Source organism: Pezoporus flaviventris, unplaced genomic scaffold, assembly GCF_033815535.1.
Source record: "Pezoporus flaviventris isolate CSIRO_AGI_PZ_B2104156 unplaced genomic scaffold, CSIRO_AGI_Pfla_v1 ptg000127l, whole genome shotgun sequence".
In the NCBI taxonomy this organism is placed as follows: domain Eukaryota; kingdom Metazoa; phylum Chordata; class Aves; order Psittaciformes; family Psittacidae; genus Pezoporus; species Pezoporus flaviventris.
Window position 1 is genome coordinate 880498 of NW_026892675.1, and position 17896 is coordinate 898393.

The 17896-nt window shown below is 47.9% G+C and overlaps 1 protein-coding gene and 1 long non-coding RNA gene across 2 annotated transcripts in view; both read left to right on the forward strand.

Moving 5' to 3' along the window:
* LOC133282523 (uncharacterized) overlaps positions 1 to 17896 on the forward strand; it is a 471436-nt gene that overhangs the window by 171732 nt on the left and 281808 nt on the right. The gene's annotated exons all lie outside the window — the stretch shown is intronic.
* On the forward strand, positions 3288 to 4274 carry LOC133282527 (olfactory receptor 14A16-like). The gene has a single exon (XM_061478536.1). The coding sequence runs from the start codon at positions 3297 to 3299 to the stop codon at positions 4272 to 4274; it is 978 nt and encodes a 325-aa protein (XP_061334520.1). The 5' UTR covers positions 3288 to 3296.

Genomic DNA, 17896 nt, shown 5'->3' on the forward strand with positions numbered 1-17896 from the left:
CTGGGAAAGGAAACAGCGCAGGAGGGAATTTTTAGCTAATTGTAGCTCTTCCTGGTAAAACCTGTAGGGCTTTAGTATCTTGTTCCATATTTTCCATGGTCACTGGAATGGGTTTCATTGTTAAAAAAAGTATTTCATTTTCTACTTCCCTGTGTTCCAGGAGAAACAGCAACAAGGGCCTCCCCTTGTGCCACAGCTTGTGACACTGTGCAAGACATGACGAGAAAAACAGCTGGGCTCGTACTTGTGGAGAAGCCTGTGGCCTGTAGAGCTTCATCAGGGACAAGGACAGGTTTCTGTGTAAGCACTGACTCAGTTCAGCCCAGCTGTGCTGTAGTGAAGAGCAGCACCCCTCGCTGCCCTGTGCGGAGTCGGGGCTGGGGTGTGTGCTCCCCACCCCTTCTCTCCTGCCTCCTTTCTCTGCAGTGAAACAGAAACTCTGTTCTCTGAAGAAATTCTTTCCGGTGAGGGTGGTGAGACACTGGAATGTGTTTCCCAGAGAAGTCCCCCATGCCTGTTCTGAAACTGTTTAGGATTGCTGAAAGAATCACTTCCACAGATACCAGCAGAAGTGATTTTAATGTGAATTTCTAAAAGCAGGATTCCTCAGGATTTGGTGGCGAGGCCCCACTCCACCATCTACAAAAAGAGATTGTGTCAGACCTGGCAAGGATTTATCCAGGACTGGATTCAAGTGATTTACACAGCATTGAACTGAAATCATGTGTATAGAAACTGCAAACAGAAAGGAATAAGGGAGACCCTCTTGTTGAGTCACGAGGTTCAGACTGGATCTCTTTGCTTTCTAAGCTCCCTCTCCGAGAGCAGTCTGCGTGCAGCTGGATTCCATCTTAGTCTCAGGCCTGGTATTCATGTAAAGGATCACAAATACCAGCTAGCAGCAGTTTGCATTTGTAAACTCAATCACAGGATTTCTAACAGCACTTGATCACTGAAGCTAATATACACGCACTTGCAATTAAATATCCAACCTGACACAACCCACTGAGATGGAGCTAGATGGCTGTGCACAGATCTAGATGCATCCCTATGCTAAAGCTGCCCTTGGTGCAGTGAAAAGTAAAAGCAGAGCACAATACTCACAGCAGCTCTGGAAGCACTCCTCAGCGGGCGAAGGGCTGAGTGTCAGTGAGCAGCAGGATCACCCCAGCTAGATGGTCCCCCTATTAGCTAAACTGGAGAGTTTAGGGGGCTCTCAGAGATGTCTCACTATGAGGGAGATGCTGCCCACAGCACACTGCGGTCCAGGAGAGGGTTAGGGTTAGGGTTAGGGGTTAGAGCTCAAAAAATCTCTCTCTTGGGACTAAAAGTTCTAGGGTCGTCAGAGAGGTGTGCTCGCTTCTTGCCGCTGTGCCAACAAACATAGTAGTACTGAATTCCAGTTATAAATTGAGGGCAATGTTTGGTTGCTTTACTCAGTTGTTAAGAATTTCTTAAATGGGTTTAAGTACGATTATATACATGGACAAGTTTCTGCATCAACATAACTTGTTCAGCTGATTTCTATGCTCTAATGTATAGCAGAATGTTTAACAACAAACAGAATAGGATATAAATTAGTGAAATTAAGGTAGGATGTAAAATTCAGCTTTAAAGCCTCAGTTGCTGGGGTATCCTACCAGAGGTGTTCTCATGCTCAGTGTGTGGACTTCCCAGAGATAAGTTAATGGTTGGATTTGATGTTCTCAAAGGGCCATTTTCAAATTCATTGATTGATTGTAAGAAACGAAGATTTTTAGCCTTAAATCTTTGTATCATCAGAGAACTGGCACTGCAGGAAGGCAGTGTGCCTCCCAGCTGAGGGAGGGAAGATCAGTGCTTGCTTCAGGCTGTTTCCCATGGTGTTTCCCTGGAGCCCCAGGGAGCCCTGGAAGGAGCCCAGTGGGGCAGAGGCAGAGCCACCTTGGGCTGGGCCTCTGCTGCTAAGCTGGTACCGAGGGGAGACCTGTGAGACACAGGGAGCTTAAAGTCACTTGGCAGTGGAGGATGCTGAGGAGGAGGAGGAGGAACCTTCTGAAGGAGAAACCTTCCCAGCCCTGTTTGTGGTAAGGCACTGGGTGCAGGGCAATGCAGCTGCAGTCTCTCTCTGTGTAGATAAGGAGGAGGATGTGCTGCAGAGCAGGGCTTCCCCCTGCACCATGCAGGGACAGGACAAGGCAGGTCCCTTGTGCCGGGGCTGGCTGCAGGGTGTGAATGTGGGTGTGCAGCCAGGGGTGCCCAGCGCTGCCCTTGCAGCAGGGTCCCTGCAGCCCAAAGGCTTTGTGCAGGGGCAGGGACTCTGCTGCCTGCCAGGGTCAGCACTCGGCCTGCCCGGGAGCTCCCCATAGAGCTCGGGGGGAGCTGTGGGGAAAGGAGAAACCCCTGACAGGGAAGGGAAGTGCTGGGTGGGTGACGCTGCTCCAATCTGCCGTCACTCTGAGCACTTCTTCAGAGGGTCCCTCTGAAAGACACTGAGGCATCATTTACCTGATAGGGAAGGATCCTGAGCTTTGATGGTTTTCCCTCTTGGTGGGCAGGTTGGGCAGTGGGAGCTGGGAATTTACTTCTCTGCTTTGGGGGAGGCACCGAGAGTCTTGTGAGGGCTTGTGTGAGCTGCTCCTGAGCCCCTGCACAGGCAGGGGTGTGCAGGGCAGAGCTGAGCACACAGCCCATGGCATGGGCTCTGGGAGCACTGAGAGGGAGCAGAGCTGGGCACAGAGCAGCAGCTCCTGGCAGGGACAGATCCAGGCAGCAGAGATATGGATGGGCAGGAAGTGGGGGGAAAGTGCAGCCCAGCCCTGGGGAGGGTGCGTTCAGGCAGCTCTCTTGGGGTCTGGCACTGGAGGTGGCTGCTGGCCGTACTCTGCTGCCCACAGACCTTTGCTTCTCCCCGTGAGAGCTCTTTGGACTGTCCTTTGAAACCGTTCTCCCCTGGTCTCAGCACAGGACAGATGTTTGTGGGCGTTCTTAAGATTAATTTGTGTGTGAAGGCACCTTACAGGCAGTGCAAGTTTGAGCACAGGGCAAGTGGGAGAGGACTGATGGACACTGCAGCTCTCTTGGTTCTGCAAAGAACTGAGACTTTTTGCCTGATGCAATGCTCTTCTGATTGTACCTAGGAAGAAGCCTCAGCAGTGTAATGACATCACTGGCGATGACACTGAACCTCTCCTCTCCTGCTAGTATGTGCTCAGTTGTGAATGTGTAAACTGAACTTCTGTATCTGACATCCCTCCTGTCCTAACCTGTCACTGCCTTTTTCTCCTCTGACGGTGACCCATGCCCAGAGGCAGCAGATGTCCAACGGCAGCTCCATCACCCAGTTCCTCCTCCTGCCATTCGCACACACGCGGGAGCTGCAGCTCTGCCACTTCTGGCTCTTCCTGGGCATCTCCCTGGCTGCGCTCCTGGGCAACGGCCTCATCATCACCAGCACAGCCTGCGACCAGCGCCTCCACACCCCCATGTACTTCTTCCTCCTCAACCTCTCCCTGCTGGACCTGGGCTGCATCTCCACCACTGTCCCCAAATCCATGGCCAATTCCCTCTGGGACACCAGGGCCATCTCCTACACAGGTTGTGTTGCACAACTCTTTTTCTTTCTCTTATTCATTTCAGCAGAGTATTCTCTCCTCACTGCCATGTCCTACGACTGCTACGTGGCCATCTGCAAGCCCCTGCACTATGGGACCCTCCTGGGCAGCAGAGCTTGTGTCCACCTGGCAGCAGCTGCCTGGGGCAGTGGCTTTCTCAGTGCTCTGCTGCACACAGCCAATACATTTTCACTGCCCCTCTTCCGAGGCAATGCTGTGGAGCAGTTCTTCTGTGAAATCCCCCACATCCTCAAGCTCTCCTGCTCACACTCCTACCTCAGGGAAGTTGGGCTTCTTGTGGTTGGTGTGTGTTTATCATGTGGGTGTTTTCTGTTCATTGTGGGGTCCTATGTGCAGATCTTCAGGGCTGTGCTGAGGATGCCCTCTGAGCAGGGACGCCACAAAGCCTTTTCCACGTGCCTCCCTCACCTGGCCGTGCTTTCCCTCTTTGTCAACACATCTGTATTTGCCTACTTGAAGCCCCCCTCCATCTCCTCCCCATCCCTGGATCTGGTGGTGTCAGTGCTGTACTCGGTGGTGCCTCCAGCAGTGAATCCCCTCATCTACAGCCTGAGGAACCAGGAGCTCAAGGATGCTGTGAGGAAGCTGGTGAATGGATGGCTTTCAGCAACCATATACTGCTTCCTTTACCCTGCAAAGGGCTTCCAGTGTAGGATATGAGAGGCCATGTCTTTCCTGCTTCAATTTGTGGTGATGTCTTCCTGGAAATGTCAGGTTTCATCTCCTCCTGCTTAAGTAGCCACTAGTGTTGTCTGACACACAGGCTTTGTGTCAGTGGGGGTCTCTCATTGTATTTAAGTACAATAAACCATCCTGCAGAAACTTCTTCTCTGTGATATGTCCTCACATGGCAGGAATGAAGGGGAATGCAATCAGCTTTCTGGCTGCTCCAGCTCTGGGATGGCTGCTCTGTGCCTGCAGCAGGAAGGGCTCTTGGGGAGGCCAAGGGCCGGGGCTGTTGTGCTGGTGTGGGGAGATGGGATGGCATGGGGGGGGGTGCAGAGCTCTCAGGGTGTCGTGGGCAGGAGAGCAGGGGACACAGGGGTCCTGCAGGGAGCTCCCCTGCAATGGCACAGGCTGGGGCTGCCTGGCTGAGAACAGCACATGGGAAAGGTCTGGGTGGGCAGGAGCTGGACAGGAGGCAGCAAGGGAGGACAGCAGCATCGGGGGCTGTATGAGCAGGAGCACCGCAGGAGAACAAGGGAAGGGATGATCTGGAATCCTCCATCCATGTTTCACATCCCCACTTCAGGAACGCTATTGGCAAGCAGGAGGGGGTTTAGCAACGGGCCCTCAGGACAGGCAGGGACTGGAGAACGGTGCCTGTGGGGAGAGGCTGGGGAAGCTGGGCTTGTCCATCCTGGAGAAGGGAAGGCTGATGGGGACCTGAGATCTTCGGAAGGGAAGGCTGTTGGGGACTGGCTGCCTGTAGTGGCAAGGAGGACATGGAGAATACAGAGCCAGGCTCCTCACCATGGTGCCTGGTGGGAGGACAAAAGGCAGTGGTGGACAGTGACAGAGGAGAGGTTCAGCCAGGACAGAAGGAAACCTTGTTCCCATAGGCTCAGACAAGTGCTGCATCAGGTCCCCCCACTCCCTGCCCATGTCTCTGCTGCCTGGAGCTGTCCCTGCCAGGAGCTGCTGCTCTGTGCCCACCTCTGCTCCCTCTCAGTGCTCCCAGAGCCCATGCCATGGGCTGTGTGCTCAGCTCTGCCCTGCACACCCCTCCCGGCAGCAGGGCTCTGCCCAGGGGCATCTCTGCCTCTGCAGGAACCTCACACCTGGCACTCAATGCATCCATCAATGGTGAATGGGGAAACATGGTCAGCCCCTGAGGAAAGCCTTGAGAGCTTCTTTACTCTTCAGTTACTTACTGGTGGCAATGAGCAGTGTGGAGGGAGGTGAGAGAGGGTGGAGGGAAGTCAGCAAGAAGCAAGGTGATGGTTCAGGGCTTTAACAAGTCCTTACAATCAGGATGGAGCCCAGCAATGGAGAGCAGTTGGTGTCTGTAGGGGGAGGAGGAGGAGGTGATCCTGGAGTGTGGCTGCAGGCCCTGGACAAACCAGAGGCTATCTGAGAACTTTCCCTCATGGGAACATGCCTCAGCGTGGCACATGTGGAATGCCCACGGCTGGGGGTGCCTGAACGCTGCTCATCATGCCCCATGAGCCCACCTTCCTGTCTCCCTCTCCTGCACTACCCAAACTTGCCTGGAATGCAGGATCCATCCCTGAGCCTGGGGAATGCAGGAACCTCCTGCAGTGAGGTGTCGCTGCTGCAGGGGAGGTGCAAAGCTTCTGTGAGACACTTGTGAGTGCGGGCAGAGAGCGGGGTGTGTGCAGCAGAGAGGGCGCTACAGGCAGGAAGCTGTCCCAGATGAGGTGCCCTGTCCCCAGAGCATGGGGTACCTTGCACCCAAGGACACCACCTTTCCTTTTGGCTCTTGCCAAGAAGTTCTCAATCCAGACCATTGCCTTTTCCCACTGCTCTCCCATGGTGCTTAGTTCTCTATACTGATGGCATCACCCATTCCTCTAGAAGCCTCCTTTAGATCATCTTGCTGAGGTATATTCACTCCACCTGCTGAATTGACACTATAGTAGCAGCCTACAACTAGGTGAAATGTGGCTTCAGAGATGATGTAGTTTTTGCTGCTAGCAGGAAGAGAAGGAAACCTCTACAAAGTGCAGCCTGGAAGGTTGAGATTCGAAGTTAGGAAAGAGAAATGTCTCTCAAAAGGTGGACTTGTGGTGCAAGAGGTCACCCAGAGGGAGTCTGGCTCAGCCCATAGCTTTGTGTTTCAAGGAACAGACAGCCATGGGTGCAGAGATGGGACTGAAGGTACAGAAATGCCAGGGGAGAGCTAGGTGGGAAAGCAAGATGGGTGTCAACAGCCTGAAGGGAAAGAGGTGCAGGCATGGGCCAGTGTAGGACAGCCTGCAGCAGAGATGACAGGGTTCTGGCATGGCTGAAAGGCCCAAAAGAGCAAAAGGCCTCTGTGTCCTGGGCTATGGCAGTTGCCTCTTTCAACAAGGCCTATGAGGAGAACTTTCAGTCTCAGGATTTCAGGCTCTGCTTCTCCAAGGGCTGTGGTCAGGGCTTGGCCTTTCTGCATCATCAAACAAACCAAGGGTTTTCTCACCATCAGACACCTGCACTTTGCCTTTGTCTCCTGTAATCACAGCCTGCAGTTACTTGCTTTAAAGAGTCCCTGGGGAGGCTTTGTCAGCAGCAGCCCTCAGTGGGGCCCATTAATGCTGCACACTCTTGGGGCTTTGTTTCTGATTTGGACTTCTTGAGAGCTTTCCTCAGTCTCCTCTCAGCACCTGAGGTTCACCGCCTCAGCCCAAATACACCGTGGGGCTCATTAAACCCTGATGAGCCATGTCTCACCGTGAAGTTTTTGTCAAGTCTTCCAGATTGTCTTCCAGGGAACTGGGGAGGTTTCCGAGTGCAGGAAGATTACAAAGGGCATCTGATAGAAGTTATTTGAAAGGGGAGGAGTCATAGTGTCATAGAGGAGTCATAGAGGAGTCATAGAAGTGTCGCGGGCTCATTGACGACTCAGAGGAGTCATAATAGTCATAGTGGAGTCAGAGGGGTCATAGAGCAGTCATAGAAGCATCATACATGTGTCATAGAGGAGTCATAAAGGTTTCATAGAGTTATAGAGGAGACATTCAGGAGTCATAGGGGAGTCATAAAAGAGTCATAGAAGAGTCATAGAGGAGTCATAGAGGAGTCATAGAGGAGTCAGAGGAGTCATAGAGGACTCATAGAGGAGTCATAGAGGAGTCATACTGTCCTAGAGTCAAAGAGGGGTCATAGAAGAGTCATAGTGTCATAGAGTCATAGGGGTGTCATAGAGGAGTCATAGAGGAGTCATAGAAGAGTCGGGGGCTCATTGACGACTCAGAGGAGTCATAATACTCATAGTGGAGTCAGAGGGGTCATAGAGCGGTCATAGATGTGTCATAGAAGCATCATAGATGTGTCATAGAGGAGTCATAAAGGTTTCATAGAGTTATAGAGGAGACATTCAGGAGTCATAGGGGAGTCATAAAAGAGTCATAGAAGAGTCATAGAGGAGTCATAGAGGAGTCAGAGGAGTCAGAGGAGTCATAGAGGACTCATAGAGGGGTCATAGAGAAGTCATAGAGGAGTCATAGAGGAGTCATACTGTCCTAGAGTCAAAGAGGGGTCATAGTGTCATAGAGTCATAGGGGTGTCATAGAGGAGTCATAGAGCAGTCAAATATCAGTCATAGAGGAGTCATAAAGGAGTCATAGAGGAGTCATAGAGCATTCACAGGGGAGTCATAGAGAGTCATAGAGAAGTCATAGAAGAGTCATGGAGGAATCATGGAGGTGTCATAGAGGAGTTATAGAGGAGCCATTGTGTCATAAGGGCATAGAGGAGTCATAGACAGGTCGTAGAGAAGTCATAGACGTTTCATTTAGTGGTCATAGAGGAGTCATAGAGGGGTCATGGAGGAGTCATAGAGAAGTCATAAATTCATACATGTGTCATAGAGGAATCAGAGAGGAGTCACAGGAGTCATAGAGTAGTCGGAGAAGTCATAGTGGAGACATAGAGGAGTCATAGAGTAGTCAGAGGTGTCATAGAGGAGTCATATAAGAGTCATGGAAGAGTCATAGAGGAGTCATAGAGGAGTTATATTGGAGTCATAATGGAGTCATAGAGAAGTCATGGAATAGTCATGGAGGAGTCATGGAAGCGTCATAGAGGAGTCATAGCGGAGTCATAGGCGTGTCATAGAGGACTCATAGAGGAGTCATAGGGGAGTCATGGAGGAGTTGTAGATGAGTCGTAGAGGAGTCATACTGGAGTCATAGAAGAGTCCTAGAGGACTCATAGAGGAGTCCTAGAGGAGTCAAAGGGGAGTCCTAGAGGAGTCAAAGAAGATTCTTAGAGGCATCTTAGAGGAGTCATATAGGATTATTAGAGGGTTCATTGAATAGTCACAGATGAGTCATAGAGGATTTATAGTGGAGTTATAGTGGAGTCATAGAGGAGTCATAGAATGGTCAAAGTGGAGTCATAGAGGAATCATAGAGGATTCAGAGAGGAGTCAGAGAGGAGTCAGAGAGTCATAGAGGTGTCACAGAGTCACAGATGTGTCATAGAGGCGTTATGGAGGAGTTAAGGAGGATTCATAGATGAGTCGTGGTGGAGTCATAGTGAAATCATAGAGGAGTCATATTGGATTCATACGGGAGTCATAGAATAGTCAAAGAGGAATCATAGAGGAGTCAGAGAGGAGTAAGAGAGGAGTCAGAAAGGAGTCAGAGAATCACAGAGGAGTCATAGAGTCATAGATGTGTCATAGAGGAGCCTTGGAGGAATCATGAAGGAGTCATAGTGGAGTAATAGAGGAGTCGTATAGCTTTCATGGAGGAGTCATAGAGGAGTCATGGAGGAGTCATAGAGGAGTCATGGAGGAGTTGGAGGCATCATAGATTCATAGATGTGTCATAGAGGAGTCATTGTGTCATAAAGTCAGAGAGGTTTCATGCAGGAGTCATTGAGGGGTCGTAGCAGAGTCATAGAATGGTCATTCTGTGGTCATAGAGGAGTCATAGATTGGTTGTAGAGAAGTCATAGGGGTGTCTTAGAGGAGTCATAGAGGATTCTTAGAGGAGTCTTAGAGGAGTCATAGTGGAGTTAGAGAGGAGTCATAGAGGAGTCGTAGAGGAGTCGCAGATTACTCACAGAGAAGTAGAGGAGTGGAAGAGGAATAGTAGATTAGTCATAGAGGTGTCAGAGGATTCATAGAGAAGTCATAAGGGAGTCACAGATTCATAGATGTGTTGTAGAGCATTCATAGAAGTGTCATAGAGGAGTCATTGCCTAAAGTCATAGAGGATTCATACAGGAGTGACAGAGGAGTCATAGAGGAGTCATAGAGAAGTCATAGAGGAGTCACAGAGTCAAAAAGGTGTCAGAGCAGTCAATAAGGAGTCCTACAGGAGTCATAGAGGAGTCGTGGAGGAGTCATAGAGGAGTCATAGAGGAGTTGGAGAGTAGACATAGTATCACAGAGTTATAGGGGTGTCATAGAGGAGACAGAGGACTCAAAGAGGATTCATAGAGGAGTCACAGTGTCTTAGAGGAGTCAGAGAGGAGCCAGAGAGGCATCAGAGAGGTGTCCTGGAGGAGTACTAGAGGAATCCTAGAAAAGTCCTAGTGGAGTCTTAGAGAAGTCCTAGAGGAGTCATGGAGGGGTCATTGGGTGTTCATAGAGGAGTCTTAGACGAGTCATGGAGGATTCATAGAGGAGTCTTAGAGGGGTCATGGAGGAGTCATAGGGGCATCTTAGGATGGTCATAGAGCAATCATAGTGGAGTCATAGATAAGTAATAGAGTCAAAGAGGAGTCATAGGGGGGTCATAGAGGAGTCATAGAGGAGTCATAGAGTAGTCATGGAAGATTCATAGGGGAGTCATAGTGTCATAGAGTCATAGAGGAGTCGTAGAGAACTCGTAGAAGAGTCATAGAGGAGTCATAGGGGAGTCATGGATTCATAGATGTGTCATAGAGCATTCATAGATGTGTCATGGAGGAGTCATAGAGGAGTCATAGGGGAGTCATAGATTCATGGATGTGTCACAGAGCATTCATAGCGATGTCATAGAGGAGTCATAGAGTAGTCATTGTTCCATGAAGTCATAGAGGATTCATACAGGAGTCATAGAGGAGTCATAGAGGAGTCGCAGAGGAGTCAATAAGGTGTCAGAGCAGTCAATAAGGAGTCCTACAGGAGTCATAGGGGAGTCATGGAGGAATCATGGAGGAGTCATAGAGGAGTCATAGAGGAGTAATGGAGGTGTCATAGGGGAGTCAGAGAGTAGTCATAGTATCATAGAGTCATAGGGGTATCATAGAGGAGACAGAGGACTCAAAGAGGATTCATAGAGGAGTCATAGTGTCGTATAGGAGTCACAGAGGAGTCATTGAGTAGTCACAGAGGAGTCATAGAGTAGTCATAGAGGAGTCATAGGGGAGTCATAGCAAAGTCATAGCCGAATCATAGATGAGTCATAGTGGAGTCATAGAGATGTCCTGGAGGAGTCCTAGCGGAGTCATAGAGGAGTCCTAGAGGAGTCCTAGAAGAGTCTAAGGGCAGTCATATAGGTGCCACAGAGGAGTCATAGAGTAGTCATAGTGGAGTCAGACTGGAGTCATAGTGGAGTCATAGAAGTGTCATAGAGGAGTCATAGCGGAGTCCTAGAGGAGTCATAGAAGAGTCATAGTGGAGTTTTAGTGGAGTCATAGAGGTGTCATAGGGGAGTCCTAGAGGAATCCTAGAATAGTCCTAACAGAATCATAGACTACTCATAGAGGAGTGCTAGAGGAGTTCTAGGGTAGTCATAGACGAGTCACAGAGGAGTATAGAGTCAAAGATGAGTCATAGTGGAATCATAGAGGAGTCATTGAGGAGTCAGAGAAGTGTCACAGAGGAGTCACAGAGGAGTCATGGAGGAGTCCTTGAGGAGTCATAGTGTCATAGAGGAGTCATAGAGGAGTGAAAGAGGAGTCAATGAGGGATCAGAGAGGAGTCAGAGAAGAGTCATAGAGGATTCATAGAGTTGTCATACAGGGGTCACAGTGGAGTCACAGTGCAATCACATTATAGTTATAGAGGTGTCATAGAGGCGTCCAAGAGTAGTCACAGAGATGTCATGGAGGAGTCACAGTGTCATGGATATGTCATACAGATGTCCTAGAGGAGTCCAAGAGGAGTCCTAGAGGAGTCATAGTGGAGTCATATTGGAGTCAAAGTGTAGTCATAGTGGAGTCAAACAAGAGTCACAGTTCAGTCATAGAGGAGTCGTAGAGGTGTCACAGAGGAATCATAGAGTTACAGAACAGTCTTAGAAGGAGTCATAGAGGAGTCTTAGAGGAGTCAAAGAGGAGTCATAGTGGAGTCAAACAGGAGTCACAGAGGAGTCACAGAGGAGTCACAGGGGCGTCATAGAGTTATAGAGAAGTCCTACAGGAGTCCTAGAGGAGTCAAAGAAGAGTCATAGTGGAGTCAAAGAGGAAACATAGTGTAATCATAGAGGAATCAAAGAGGAGTCACAGAGAAGTCACAGAGTTATAGAGGAGTCATAGAGGAGTCATAGGAGAGACATGAATGAATCATAGTGAAGTCATAGAGTCATCAAAGAGGCGTAATATAGGCGTCAGAGAGGAGTCAGAGAGGAGTAGATGAGTCATTGAGGAGTCATATTGTTATAGAGGAGTCATAGAGGAGTCATGAAGGAATCATAGTGGAGTCATAGGGGCGTCACAGAGGCGTCATAGAGACGCCTTAGAGGAACAATAGATGAGACATAGAGGGGTCAATGAGCGGTCATAGAGGAGTCATAGAGGTGTCATAGAGGAGTCAGAGTCGAGTTAGAGAGGAGTCAGAGAGTCATAGAGTAGTCATAGTGTCATAGAGGAGTCATAGATTCATAGAAAAGTCATAGAGGAGTCACAGAAAAGTCATAGTGAAGTCATAGAGTACTCAGAGAACTCATAGAAGACTCGTAGAGGAGTCATGGAGGAGTCATGGCGGAGTCTTAGATGAGTCATAGTGGAGTCATAAAGGATTTGGAGAGGAGTCATAATGACATAGTGTCATTTAGCTGTCATAGAGGAGTCATAGAATCATGGATGTATTATAGAGAAGTCCTAGAGGAGTCCTAGATGAGTCTTAGAAGAGTCATAATGGAGCCATAGGGGAGTCTTAGATGGGTCATAGAGGAGTCAAAGAGGAGTCACAGAGGAGTCACAGAGGAGTCATAGAGTTACAGAGGAGTCATAAAGGACTATTGGGGAGTCATACAAGAATCATAGTGGAGTCATAGAGGCGTCATAGTGATGTCATAGAGGCGTCTTTGAGGCGACATTGAGGCGTCATAGATTAGTCATAGATGTGTCATAGAGGGGTCACAGAGAGCTCAACGAGGGGTCAGAGAGGAGTCAGAGAGGAGTCCTAGAGGAGTCTTAGAAGAGTCATAGAGGAGTCATAGAGGAGTCATAGAGGAGTCATGGTGGAATCATAGAGGTGTTGTTCAAGTGTCAGAGAGGATTCATGGAGAAACCACAGCGGCGTCACAGAGGAGTCATAGAGGAGTCATAGAAGAGTCATAGAGGAGTCATAGAGGTGTCATGGAGGAGTCGTAGAGAAGTCATAGTGTCATAGAGAAGTCATAGAGGAGTCAAAGAGGGGTCAATGAGGAATTGTCAGAGATGAGTCATAGAATAGTCTTAGAAGAGTCATAGAGGAGTCATAGAGGAGTCATGCAGGGGTCACAATGGAGACACAGAGGAGTCACAGTGGAGTCGTAGAGGCTTCATAGAGGCATTATAGCAGCGTCATAGAGACGTCCAAGAGGAGTCATAGAAGAGTCGTAGAGGTGTCATAAAGGAGTCATAGTGTTATACAGAGTCATAGAGGAGCCATAGAGGAGTCATACAAGGGTCATAGAGGAGTCATAGTGGAGTCATAGAGAGGTCATAGAGGAGACATAGAGGAGTCAGAGAGAAGTCATAGATTTATAGAGGATTCATAGAAGAGTCATAGGGGAGTCATATAAGAGTCACTGAGGAGTCATAGAGGAGTCCCAGTGGAGTCTCAGTGGAGTCACAATGCAGACACAGTGGAGTCATAGAGGCGTCATAAAGGTGTCATAGAGGCATCATAGAGGCGTTGAAGAGGAGTCATAGAGGAGTCATAGAGGAGTCACAGAGCAGTCATAGAGGAGTCAAAGAAGAGTCATAGGGGAGTCATAGAGGAGTCATAGAGGATTCATAGATTTGTAATGGAGGAGTCATGTAGGAGTCATAGAGAAGTCATAGAGGAGTCACAGAGGAGTCATAGAGGAGTCATACAATGGTCACAATCTAGTCACAGTGGAGTCACAGAGGAGTCATACGACGGTCACAATCTAGTCACAGTGGAGTCACAGAGGAGTCATAAAAGCTTCATAGAGGCATCATACAGGCATCATAGAAGCGTCATAGAGTTGCCATAGAGGTGTCCAAGAGGAGTTATAGATGAGTCATAGACAAGTCATAGAGGAGTCATAGAGCATTCAAATATCTGTCATAGAGGAATCATAGAGTAGTCATAGTTATAGAGGAGTTATAGACGAGTCATAGACAAGTCATAGAGGAGTCATAGAGCATTCAAATATCTGTCATAGAGGAATCATAGTCATAGAGTTATAGATGAGTTATAGAAGAGTCATAGACAAGTCATAGAGGAGTCATAGAGCATTCAAATATCTTTCATAGAGGAATCACTCATAGAGTTATAGAGGAGTTATAGAGGAGTCATAGAGGAGTCCTAGAGCATTCAAATATCTTTCATAGAGGAATCAGTCATAGAGTTATAGAGGAGTTATAGACGAGTCATAGAGGAGTCCTAGAGGAGTCCTAGAGCATTCAAATATCTGTCATAGAGGAATCATAGTCATAGAGTTATAGAGGAGTTATAGAAGAGTCATAGACAAGTCATAGAGGAGTCATAGAGCATTCAAATATCTGTCATAGAGGAATCAGTCATAGAGTTATAGAGGAGTCATAGAGGAGACACAGAGGAGTCATAGAACATTCAAATGTCTGTCATAGAGGAATCATAGTCATAGAGTTATAGAGGAGTTATAGAAGAGTCATAGACAAGTCATAGAGGAGTCATAGAGCATTCAAATATCTTTCATAGAGGAATCAGTCATAGAGTTATAGCGGAGTCATAGAGGAGTCACAGAGGAGTCATAGAACATTCAAATGTCTGTCATAGAGGAATCATAGTCATAGAGTTATAGAGGAGTTATAGAAGAGTCATAGACAAGTCATAGAGGAGTCATAGAGCATTCAAATATCTTTCATAGAGGAATCAGTCATAGAGTTATAGCGGAGTCATAGAGGAGTCACAGAGGAGTCATAGAACATTCAAATATCTGTCATAGACGAATCATAGTCATAGAGTTATAGAGGAGTTATAGACGACAGGTCATAGAGGAGTCATAGAGCATTCAAATATCTGTCATAGACGAATCATAGAGTAGTCATAGAGATATAGAGGAGTGGTAGAGGAGTCATAGAGTAGTCATAGAGTTATAGCAAAGTCATAGAGTCATAGTGTTATAGAGAATTCATAGAGGAGTCACAGGGTAGTCATAGTAGAGTCATAGTGGAGTCATAGAGGAGTCATAGAGGAGTAATAAAGGAGTCATAGAGGAGTCATAGAGCAGTCAGTGGAGTCACAGTGGAGTCATAGAGGCATCATAGGGGTGTCGTAGGTCGGTTCAAGAGGAGTCATAGAAGAGTCATAGAGGAGTCAAAGAAGAGTCATAGAGGAGTAGTAGAGGAGTCATAGAGGAGTTGTAGAGTGTTCATAGATGAGTAATAGCAGAGTCATAGAGGAGTCAGAGGAGTCATGAAGGAGTCATAGAGGAGTCATAGAGGAGGAATATAGGACTCATACAGGAGTCATAGAGATGTCATAGTATCATAGAGTCATAGAGAAGTCTTAGAGGAGTCATAGTGTCATAGAGTCATAGAGGAGTCTTAGAGAAGGCATAGAGCAGTCGTAGAGCAGTCAATAAGATGTCAGAGCAGTCAATAAAGAGGCATAGAGGAGTCATAGAGGTTTTATAGAGGAGTCATAGAATCATAGAATAGTTCGAGTTGGAAAGGACCTTAAGATCATGAAGTTCCAAGCCCCCTGCAATGGGCAGGGACACTTCATGATAAATCATATCACCCAAGGCCTTGTCCAGCCTGGTCTTGAACACTGCCAGGGATGGAGCATTCACAACCTTCCTGGGCAACCCATTCCAGTGTCCCACCACCCTAACAGGAAAGAATTTCCTCCTTATATCAAATCTAAACTTCTCCTGTTTAAGTTTTAACCCATTACCCCTTGTCCTGTCACTACAGTCCCTAACGAAGAGTCCCTCCACAGCATCCCTATAGGCCCCCTTCAGATACAGGAAGGCTGCTATGCAGTCTCCACGCAGCCTTCTCTTCTCCAGGCTGAACAGCCCCAATTTCCTCATTCTGTCTTCATCCGGGAGGTGCTCCAGTCCCTGGTCATCCTCGTGGCCTCCTCTGGACTTGTTCCAACAGTTCCATGTCCTTTTTATGTTGAGGACACCAGAACTGCACACAATGCTCCAGGTGAGGTCTCACAAGAGCAGAGTAGAGGGGCAGGATCACCTCCTTTGACCTGCTGGTAACGCTCCTTTTGAGGTTTTTTGGGGGCAGTAATGGAACTCTGAGGCTATAATGGGGTCTATGAGGTAATAATGGGGTTCTCTGAGGCTAGAATGGAATTATAATGGGGCTCTATGAGGCAATAGTGGGGTTCTATGGGGCTATAATGGGGCTATAATGGGGCACTATAAGGGAATAATGGGGCTCTAACAGGCAATAATGGGGCTCTATGGGGCTCTAAAAGCATCTAAGAGGCTGTAAGGGGTCTATGAGGCTATAATGGAGCTCTGTGGAGCGATAATGGGACTCTGTGAGGCTACAATCGGCCTCTATGGGGCAATAATGAGGCTCTCTGAGGCTATGCTGGGGTCTATGAGGCAATAATGAAGCTCTCTGAGGCTATAATGGGGCTCTATGAGGCAATAATGGGGTTCTATGGGGCTATAACGAGCTGTATGATGCAATAATGGGGTTCTATGGGGCTATAATGGGGCTCTATGGGGATACAATGCAGCACTATGACGCAATAATGGTGCTCTATGAGGCTATACTGGAGTCTATGAGGCAATAATGGGCCTCTATGAGGTAATAATGGGGATCTATGGGGCTATAATGGGATGTATGATGCAATAATAGGGTTCTATGGGGCTATAATGAAGCTCTATGGGGCAATAATGGGGCTCTATGAGGCTATAATGGGGATCTATGAGGCTATAATGAGGTCTATGAGGCAATTATGGGGTTCTATGGGGCTATAATGGGCTGTATGATGCAATAATAAGGTTCTATAGGGCTATAATGGGGTCTATGAGGATATAATGGGGATCTATGGGGCTATAATAAGGCACTATGACACAATAATGGGGCTCTATGACACTATAATGGGGCTCTATGAGGCAATAATGGGGCTCTATGACGCTATAATGAGGCATTATGAGGCAATAATGGGGCTCTATGTGGCTTTAAAGGGGCTCTATGATGCAATAATGGGGCTCTCTAGGCAATAATGGGGCTCTATGGGGTTATAATGGGGCTCTATGGAGCAATAATAGGGCTCTAGGAGGCAATAATGAGGCTCTATGAGGCTGTAATAGGGTCTATGAGGCAATAATGGGGCTCTATGGGGCTATAATGGGGCTCTATGAGGCTATAATGGGGCTCTATGGGGCTATGATGGGGCTCTATGGGGCAATAATGGGACTCTATGGGGCTATAATGGGGTCTATGAGGCAATAATGGGGCTCTATGTGGTAATAATGAAGCTCTATGACGCAATAATGGGGTTGTATGGGGGTTGTATGGGGCTCTGTGAGGTAATAATTGGGTCTATGAGGCAATAATGGGGCTCTCTGAAGCAATAATGGGGCTCTAAGTGGCAGTAATAGGGTTCTACGAGACAATAATGGGGCTATAATGGGGTTCTATGGGGCTTTAATGGGGCTCTATGATGCAATAGCAAGGTTCTGTGGGGATATAATGGGCTGTATGATGCAATAATGGGGTTCTATGAAGCTATAATGGGGCTCTATGAGGCAATAATAGGGCTCTATGGGGCTATAATGGGGTCTATGAGGCAATAATGGGGCTCGATGAGGCAATAATTAGGCTGTATAGAGCCCCATTAATGCCTCATCGAGCCCCATTATTGCATCACAGAGCCCCATTATTACCACATAGATCCCCATTATTGCCTCATAGAGCCCCATTATTGCCTCATAGAGCCCTATTATTGCGTTATAGAGCCCCATTATTGCTTCATAGACCCCCATTATTGCCTCATAAAGCCACATTATTACGTCATAGAGCCCCATTATTGCCTCATAGAGCCCCATTATTGCGTTATAGAGCCCCATTATTCCTTCAGAGAGCCCCATTATTGCCTAATAGAGCTCTATTATTGCATCATAGAGCCCCTTTAAAACCACAGAGGCCCATTATTGCCTCAGAGAGCCCCATTATAACCCCATAGAGGCCCATTATAGCCTCATAGACCCCATTATTGCATCATAGCGCCCCATTATTGCCTCATAGAGACCATTATTGCCTTTTAG